This window comes from Cornus florida, unplaced genomic scaffold, assembly GCF_030987335.1.
Source record: "Cornus florida cultivar Cherokee Brave unplaced genomic scaffold, ASM3098733v1 CherokeeBrave_3.0.0_Hap2_Chr11, whole genome shotgun sequence".
Lineage (NCBI taxonomy): Eukaryota > Viridiplantae > Streptophyta > Magnoliopsida > Cornales > Cornaceae > Cornus > Cornus florida.
Window position 1 is genome coordinate 127280952 of NW_026775581.1, and position 10246 is coordinate 127291197.

The 10246-nt window shown below is 35.3% G+C and overlaps 1 protein-coding gene across 1 annotated transcript; it reads left to right on the forward strand.

Moving 5' to 3' along the window:
* Positions 1-394: 394 nt before the first annotated feature.
* LOC132280757 (GTPase ERA-like, chloroplastic) lies at positions 395-9008 on the forward strand (the record flags this gene model as incomplete). The annotated part of the gene is made up of 8 exons (XM_059782487.1): positions 395-559; positions 3423-3563; positions 3636-3749; positions 4009-4134; positions 5910-6008; positions 6139-6240; positions 7640-7720; positions 7954-9008. Coding segments are annotated over 8 exons (915 nt in total), but the record flags the coding sequence as incomplete, so codon positions are not given.
* Between the last annotated feature and the right edge of the window lie 1238 nt (positions 9009-10246).

Genomic DNA, 10246 nt, shown 5'->3' on the forward strand with positions numbered 1-10246 from the left:
AATAGAAGTTAATTTTTTTGACATTTATAGCCTTGGAAAAATGGAATATATTCTTGTGGGAAGGGGTATCTGTATATCTTATATTTTTGCTGGTACTGGTTTTTATAAACTTGTATTTTAAAGTGCCTCAGTGCAGAAAAGTTTTGATATGATGCTTGTATTTCTTACGTTCTGCATAATATTGCTTAGCTGTTGTGTGCTCATTTTTGAAACCATAAGCTATATTCAAGGGCTAAAAATAAGTGCAGGAAAATAGAAAGAGGAGGGAAAAAAAGAAGTGAAATGAGATCCCTACTTAACAAGGCAGTAAAATTAAGATGGGGCAGCATTCTTTCCCATCTTGTTGTTGATGACTTTTGCTATAACTTCTCTATATATCTTAAGTAACCTTTAATTTCTTGTGGCAAATGTAGGATATGTGGCTGTACTTGGGAAGCCAAATGTTGGAAAGAGTACACTATCAAACCAAATGATAGGACAAAAGCTCTCAATTGTTACAGATAAACCTCAAACTATGAGGCATCGAATCCTTGGTATATGTTCTGGCCCAGAGTATCAGGTTTGAAAATTTCTATGTTTGATGTGATCATGCCTGATTTTACTTATATTGCACATACTTAATTCTCTTTGGTAGAAAAACTAAGCAGTAACATCTGAAGCAACCATTAAGGTGGACTCAATTGGTCAGGAACCACTCAGATCACCCTTGTGGACCTACAGGGGGAATGAGGGACATCAAATGATCAACTATTTTGCCTTGGAATCTTGGAAAATGAGCAATTGGATCAATGAAGCCATATTTGAGCAAAATTTGATGATGTTTTTTAAGTCAAGAGAGACTGTCATTAGGTTGGCAATGGAATACGTTGAAGCCAGTTGATCAGAGGGACGTGAAAGGTTCTGGAAAGAAAGGTTTATTGCTTGGAGCATATCACAATTGAATACGGGGAATGTGGTATGGACTCTTCCTTTAATACTGGGATGTGCGTGAAAATGTGCTTAGACAGCCATTGGCCTTTGAAGGGTTGAAGATGATGGAAGGGTGGGCCTCGAATAATGTTATTGTAGAAACAGATTGGTAGAGCACCCAATTTGGGACAAGCATGGATAAAACTCGTACTAGCTCTTCTACCAAAATTGATATAGGACACTAAGGACAGCATTGTAGAAGCTTCTTTAGGGCAGATTATAATTGATTCTCTTGCGCTTCAGGCTATTGGGTTTTTGTTTTTTAGCATCTGTATATAATGTGAGAAATGTTTATTGTCTTGGTGTTCTAAGAAGGAAAGGCAAAGTTCTGTTTTTTATAGTGGGGTTTTGTACTGTATTCAGTAACTAGGGGCTGTTTTTAGGGTTTTAAGTTTGAATGGTGAAATGGGGAAAGGGTTAGTGCTCATCAAATAATAAATTTAACAAATTAGGGTCTTAATGGCTTTAAAGTGCAGAAAATTTAAGAGAATAAGTAGAGTAGAAGGATAGGCAAATCACAACTAGATTTTCTAGGCATCATACTTTGGGTTAGAATTGCATCACACAGTCCCTGAGTTTCTCTGAGCTGAGCCCAATTGAATTTAAAGCATTTTAAAGCTATATACAAACTCTCAAGTAATCTAACTCTTAACATGACATGAACTGCATATTCAGATACTGAACAGTTTGACCAGAAAAACCTCGTATAAAGTCTGCTTATAAAGACTCAACAGCATAACCTGACTTAAACTTTGACTTGCAGACCTCTACTATGGCTAATGTCCAGAAAAACTTATAATTTACTAAGTAATCCTAAATCTTATATGGTTGTACTCTTTTTATTATGTTAGTCTCATAAAAGAAAACCAAGGAAAGAAATAAAAAGAAATTTTCGTATCTGATAGATTTGGTACATGTTTCATGCTTTTGAACACATGTTCCACAACATAGACCAAGAGTATATTTTTGTTTTCTCGTGGCTGTCTTATTTTGGTTTGCAAGGAGTGAAACATTTGTGCTTTGGAAACCTTTAGGCAGGTTCACTTTTTCCCTGACTGTCTCACTATTTACAGCTTGACCCGTGTATTGAGTTTTGCTGTTTATGAAAGGCCCCTATAAGCACGGACATGGGATACGGATACGACAAAATACAAACACAACAATATGACAATTTCTTAAAAAATTGGATATAGATATGACAAGGGCATGACATATATATATATTATAGATGCAAATATGTATAAAAATCAATATATATATATATATATATATAAGTGTCGATGGATAAATTTAAATAGTAATTTATTATGTAATATATATTGTTATTAACAATTCTTTATAAAATACTATGACCAACAAGATAGGAGTTGAGAGTTATGTTGCGTGGATAAAAATTTGGACTAAATTAGTCATGATATACATCTCAAATTCTCAACCATACTTCTTTTTTGAAGATGTTTTGAACTTTTCTTCACAATTATAATTTATACTATGATATTATTCTTGAAAAGTTACAGTTTAATGTGCAAAACTTGTTAAATATGTATTGTAAAGTATCTGAAAATTATCTGATACGTTATCAAATATCTGAGAAATATTGAATATGTTTTTTCTTTATAAGTAAGAAGTTATCAAAATATCTGAGAAGTATTGGATATGTGATGAAGGACAAGTAGGAACCAGATAGAAATAAAGGGATGAGAAAATAGAAGAAGAGATAAACTAGAAGAAGGGGATGAAAAAACAGACGAAGGGGGCTGAGAGCAGAGTGAATAGATAGGCAGGATAGACGGAATAGATGAGAAAAGCAGGAACATAAATGGGAGAAGTAAAAGAACACAGAGAGAACTCAGAGAAAGCAATAATCCAATAATGTTCCAAAACTGAGTTCTCAAATTACAAAGAAGCCTTTAAATAGGCAAATTATTAAGCAAATCCTAAAACATAAAAATACCATAATTCAAACATTATTAAAAGTAACAATAAGCATAAAAACCCTAAATTACTAAAATCCCTAATGTTATTTCTCTTTCCCTCTTCTCCAAAAGTAATGTTGAAGCATGTGCAACTCATGTATTTGAATCATATCATGTTCCCCATCAATATGTTTTAGAAAGAAAAAATAAATTTATAATTATAGATACATTTAGAAAGTATCGAACACATATCCGTAAGTATGATACGAGTACGTCACTCTTTTAGAAATTAGAAGTATCACAGAAAAGCCCCCTGCTGCCTCTCAGAGGTTCTGACTGTATTTTTCCATATGACTTTAATTTATAATTTTTCCTCGTGCTGTATCCCACTGCATACGTGTCATTGCCATTTATGATTTGAATTTTATGTCCCAAACATTGTTTACTTCCACAATTTGTTTTTGTGTGGATTTCCATGCAAGAAATATCTCATCATGCTATTTAAAATAATTTGTCTTAGCTGTGATTTACTTGTAGATGATTCTTTATGACACACCTGGAGTTATTGAGAAGAAATTGCACAAATTGGATTCTATGATGATGAACAATGTCCGTAGCGCTGCCATTAATGCAGATTGTGTTTTGGTGGTTGTTGATGCGTGTAAGGATCCCCAAAAGGTGCTTCTTCATCTGGAAAAATTGTTCTTAAAACATTGTCTCCCTTTCCTAAATATATTTGTCTGCTTTTAGATTGATGAAGTGTTGGAAGAGGGTGCGGGAAACCTCAAAGATAAGGTACCGAAATTACTGGTTTTGAATAAGAGGGACCTGATCAAACCTGGTGAAATGGCAAAGAAACTTGAGGTTAGAACTTGTCAGTATCTATTATTGTGTAGCCTGAATAGCTACACTTTTTTTTGTAGCTTGACGTATCATTGTTAATGTAACAAAAACAAAACAAAAAAACAAAAAAAACTGGTATATGGAATGTTATGTTTATAATCTCTAATTTATAGGTCCCAAATACTGTTCTCGTCATAACAGAAATCCATGGTCACTCTTCACTGGTGGCATAAGGTGGGTACTTAAGTTGTATCCTAATTCGACATTGTATATCTTGCAGTGGTACGAGAAATTCACCGTTGTTGATGAGGTCATACCAGTGAGTGCTAAATATGGTCATGGAGTGGATGATGTCAAGGACTGGATACTATCAAAACTTCCAGTTGGGCCAGCTTATTATCCGAAGGTATGTAACGAGTCCACTTTTGTTCTTGTTGTCTTCCTTCTCCTTGAAAGATGAAGACTGGTAATCTTTTAAAAGCATGTTTTTCTAATTATCATAATTCCAGTGTAACCATTTACCAACTGTTGGAAATTAACAACTTGAACCCTTTGGTTGTTTGTATTCCATGATGCAAGGCACATTGCCTCCTCAAAAGTACATGATGAAAACGAAAAGTAAAATAAAAATTGAAAACTCAGAAGAGGGATAGAAAAGGAAGGAAGCAATTTGAACTTGTAGCATAAGAACTATGTCAATTTCTATATTGGTTGTTCATGACTGAAAGAAGCACACTATGTTAGTCTTAAACTTCTTCCATCTGATGAATATACAAAAATTTATAGATGTAGTCTTAAGTTTAGCTTCAAATTAGTGCCTGTGAGCCCTAAAAACAGATATGGTTAAGCATCTTTCATTTTACTCTTAAGACCGTGTGCCTTGAGAGGGGTTGAATGAGGTTGATAGCTGGCAGGATTTTTGGTGAAATTACTTGCATATATCTAAGATTAGTTGTTCAAATGCTGGCGTTTACAAGTCCTCGAATTAGTTTGATTAGATGTTACTTTGGAAGCTAAATCAAGATAAAAAGTGAAATTGAAGTGGCTACATGTTGCTTTGTAAAGCTCATAGATGACCTAGATTATCCCTGGAATTTCTATTGGCTACTTCGATTTGTAATCGAGTCACCCTCAGTTTGAGTCAGTGTTGAGAAATAATATATGACAAAGGAGTAAAACTGTACTTTCAGATTGGTATAGTAATAATGTAAATGGAGTGTCTCTCAGGTTTTGCTCCTTCCGTTTCCTTTCTCTTATTCCAGGCAGGATAGATACTTGATATGACAGAAGAGCAGATATCCAATTAGGCAAACACATTTTGTCCCCTCCTCTATTTTTCCTTTCTTCTTGACCCTTTTTTTGTCGTCATAACGTAAAAGGTCTGAGTTTTTGGGAAAAGAAGGGTTCTGAGTTTTGTAACAATCTGGGAATGATAGATACTGTACTCCAGCCTGAGTGAAAGTGTTGAGAAATGATATAAGGTAGAGGGATAAAATTGTAATTTCAGTTTGGTTTAGAAATGATATTGAGAGATTAGAGCAACCCTTGACAGGGATTATGCTCTCTCAGTTTTTCCTTTTTCTTCCTCTCTTGTATTAAGGTACCCAAGACACCTGATGGTTATATTAAGAAGTTTCACAGAGCACATAGAGAAATGTTAAAAAAAAACTGTGACCTGACATTTCTTTCCCCTATAATAAACAAGTTGTGCAGTATATACTTCATTGACAGTATTATTAAAATTTTTTTTTGAGAATTGTTTGAAATCATTATATATGGAGTTTCTAGATTAAATAGGACATGCATGACAAGCCTTGCAGGGAATGGGTTGATCAAAATGCCTTCCACATTTTCTTCTAGTCCATTACAATTTTTTTGGGATAAATTTTGAGAACATAAAAATGCATCAAGGAATATGTTGTGAAAGATCTCAACGGTTGTAGGTTTGGCAATGACTGAAGCTTTTACTTATGGGGTTTTGGCTTTAATTTTGATCACCTAGCCAATATCATTTAGAATAAATTAATTTCCCTACTTGTTTCTGACTATCCATGTCTCTCATCTTAAGATGAATATACTGTACATTTTCTTTTCTTTTTACTTTTTTTGACTTGACAATTTGATATATAAAAATCGTTTGTTGCATATTACAACTTACCATTGCTTTCCTTGTGTTCTCAGGATATTGCTAGTGAGCACCCAGAAAGATTTTTTGTAGCTGAAATTATCAGAGAAAAAATCTTTATGCAATACCGAGACGAAGTTCCTTATGCCTGTCAGGTATACCTAAATTTTTTGAAAACCTAAAGCTTCTTATTATTATTTAAAATTTCACTTGGTGCTGTTTATATTTTTTCAGAAGTTTATATCTAACAAAGAAGTGTGGTTGATCAATCTTTGAATTGTACAGGTCAACGTTGTCAACTACAAAACTAGACCAACTGCAATAGATTTTATTCAAGTTGAGATTATTGTTGAGAAAAACTCACAGAAGATCATCCTCATCGGAAAGGTAAGTTAAAGCTTTCTTCAATGGGATACTTTTTAATATGAATTAATAATTGGCTTCTTTGTGTGTTCTCATGAAATGGTGGGATTAGATTTTTTTTTTTTTTTTTTTACTAGTTGGTACTCACACACACTACCTCCACTGAGGTTCGAACCCTTAACCTTCCTTTGGGAAGTAGGGGCCTTGTACCGCTAGGCCACAGGCCTGTTGGTGGGATTAGATTGTTGAGATTGTCTTGGCTTTAACAAGAAGTTGAGCAGCTTAAGGAGAGGGGAGGACTGAGGAGGAGGTGTATTTCATGAAAGAGGAAGTTACCAAGAGTCAAAAGGTTCCTTACCAAGTATCTAGGATTTAGTCCTCTTGGACCAAGGCCAATTGTGCTTTATTAGGACTTCCACAGATGTGTGGTATTGGAAGTGGTTGGCTGCTCAGATATACTGCTGTCTGGAGCCAATCACTAGGCTTACAGAGCTGTCCATGGCAAGGCCTGTAAGGGAGCCGATGCAGGACTTGTAGGGTCAGCAATAGTGGAGTTACTCTGAAACTGCAAAGTAGTTTGTGCATCAACAATGATGTGGAAATCATCCTGGGGATAATGGAGAATTCTCCATCCTCTTAGGGAAGCTGGAGTGGCTAGATTCTTGTGTCAGGTGAGAGTTGCACTGCTTTCCCTGAAATCCATCTAATCAGTTACCAAATTAAGGTCATCAAATCTAATACACACACACACTTGGCAGTTGTCTAGGAGCAAGGTACAGCCTCTTGAAGTAGAATACGTTTGAATTGGGCATTTGGGACACAATACTTTGGCCTGTGTCTCTAGGCAGGGAGACCGTATCTTTTTTTGTGACAAACCACATGGTAGGCTGTGATTGGTCACATGGTAGTGCAAGGAATGGGCTGTCTACAATAATTCTAGATATTCTGTTGGCCTATGCTTATTTTATCTGCATGGTAGCATGTAGTATTATTACTAGGCCTGTATGGAATCTATAAGACTACTATTCCTTGGGTTTTAAAAAAGAAAAAGTCCAGACTTGGAACTTTGTGACTGCTTGAACTTCCAAATTTCTATGCTTTATGTTGTAAATCTCTTTCATTAGTGTCTACCTTTGTCATCGTTTGTTTTACATTTAGCTTTAGTTTGTATTGGAAATTACAGTGTAATTCATCCTAATCCTTGAAAAGGTTTTACATTTGATCAGACATCGATGACAGTCTTGTTTGAAATTATAGTGACATCCCAAAACACTTTCAAGATGCTTAACCTATTTGTTGAATGATGTGACAGTGTTCAAAATATTGAAATGTTGAGAATCCTCCTATATTATTTGAAACTGGAATGACATGTTTGAAATTATATTTGTGTGTCTGTGATCACGTGTGTTCTGAATTTCTACAGGATGGGAAAGGTCTGAAACTACTGGCTACAGCTGCTCGGCTTGACATTGAAGATTTCTTGCAGAAGAAGGTTTTTTTGGAGGTACCAACAAATTTTAAGTTTTTTTTTTTTTTTTTTATCACTGAGCGGTTGTCACGAATATATTTAATTAAGAATTACTGGTATCCCAAGTTCCCAACTAAATAGTGCAGACCATACTGTCAGTGACAGTGATTTAAGCCTGCTGATTTCTTGCTGCCAATTGTTCCAAGTGGTCGGTTTTAATAGTTTTGAGTTGGAAATGACATGTTCAAGGCAACTCATTTATCGAACAGGTTGAAGTGAAGGTAAAAGAAAATTGGCGGCAAGATGAAGGACTTCTGAAGCATTATGGATATGGAGGGCCAATTCGAGCATTATAATGCTGTGTTTCCATTGCACTCGATACAAATTGCAGTGAAGATGATCGTGTAATTGGAAACTCATGATTTAGTGTGCATTAAGTGATTATGTGATGATGTTTCTTATTTGGTAGTGTGATCAAGTTGGAAATTGCAGAAGCTTGTCATCGATCTTCTCAATAGCTGGAGTCAGGTACTGTAATATTCATTGTGAATCGCTCTTAGGCCACGGTGTTGGGTACCGCACAGTATTGTATTTTCTTTACTATTTTGGTGTTAGTTTTAGGTATCTTCTTTCCCTTTCCCTTGGCATTACGTCAACGTGGATCACGTCACTTTTTTATTTGGCAAAATTTTTTGGTCTTCGATTATCCAAAGTGAGGTCATTACCCCCTTAGTTGGTAGGGCACTTAGTTCTCTGATTGGGTGTGCCCGTGTTCGAGTCCCTCCCCTAATTTGTCGGGAAAAAAAAAATTACTGGCTTAGGTGGCTAATCTCTGATAGTTATGCTTGCATGGAGATGGAGCCATGGACTCGCATCAGTCTTTGTTATCCTACAACTGCTTCCCCGGCTTGTACTTCATGGACTAATTTATTCTTTTGTTAAAACGTAGTCAAGTTTATGGAACCAACCCTGCTTGCAATACGAGCATCATTTATGTTACTTCTATTTTTTATTTATTTGGAGCATGTAGATTTCTTGAAGAAAAAATTAAGATGGTTTGTTGACTTCAATAGCATGTTCTTTAGGCTCTTCTGTTTTGAAGTAAAATATTTTTAAAAATATATATATATATGTATATATATATTTTGATGTTTGGTTGTCGTAAAATATGTACAAAGAAAAAAAAATATTAAAACCTAACAAAAATAACTTATCCATTAATTTTTGATAAATTATTTTATACAACTTACCTGATGGAATTCACCTAGACTTTTGCTGAACATATAAAAAAAAATAAAAAATAAAAAATAAAAATAAAAAAAATTGCTGGAAGATAGATTACAGTAAAACAAACTAGTCCAAGTTTGTTAAGTGAAGAGAAGATAATAAAATAGGGGAAAAAGAGGTGATCGCAATCTAGTCCAAGTTTGTTTATTGGGGGATGCAATGTACTCAACTTGTTCCGGAAGAGAGAAGAGACAAGAAAGCTTAAGAACTTTATTGATTTGGTCAGAAGATATGATCCTCATTCATAGCCCCACTTATATTTGGTTTTTATTGTTGTACTTGTATCTAAATTACCCCACTTTTGAGGTGCCAGTTTTCATGGACCCCCAATGCTAGTTTTGTTTCTTTTCTCTTCCATTCTTTCCTCTTAAAGGGCAATCTCAATGCATAAGGATCGGAGTTTAGATATTTTCGTATGTCCGAAAACTATTTCCGCTATAACCTTTGGTCACAATGGAACATAATTGAAATTCAAGGATTGGAGAGTTTAAAATTGATTTGTGTGCATGTGTCTGCAGAATCAGCACTAGGTTTTGCTTCGAGGATTCTGGAGAATGGATTGTGGCAATGGAATTGGAAGAAAATGAGTCTCTGTGATTGGAACAATTATAGGTGAGACGATGGATAAGGTTGAGAGATAGGTTGAGCCATTGAGGAATAGTAGGGTTTGTGGAGAAGTCATCATCTTTCTTATTTTTGCTTTTTTTTTGTTGTGAGAAATCCGAGAGAGAGATTATCTTACCATAGATGATCCTAGAGTTGAGTGAATTGCCTAAATTTATAGTATCATATATATATATATATATAGATATACATAAATAGATCGGACCTAAGCTGACCAAATTAATGTAAAGTTGGGTTGAGTTTGAGTCGAGTTGAAGTGATGTGTGTGTGGCTGTGGCGTGCATCTTTTCTGTGTTTACTATAAATAGTTCTGATGTTTTCCTGCTATTTACTTCGTATAGAGATGACACGGCATCTGAGGCAACAAAGGACGAAAAGGCAGAGGTGGGTGTGGGGTTCTGTTTCTGCTGCTATTACACTTGGCACTGCTACCTTAGCATGGTCTTCTTACCAATCAACTGTAAATTGATCATCTTCTTACCACGACCATGCAACCGAGTGATGACCTTCCAATCGAATTGCTAGCTGAATGTAATACTGCATAAGCAAGTCAACAAGAGGTCAGACATGCCATCTTGTGAATACCACCAATGTCGAGCTATTCTTTTTCTTGTTGTTGCATGGTTTCTGTGCCGTAGAGCCTCTATGCAA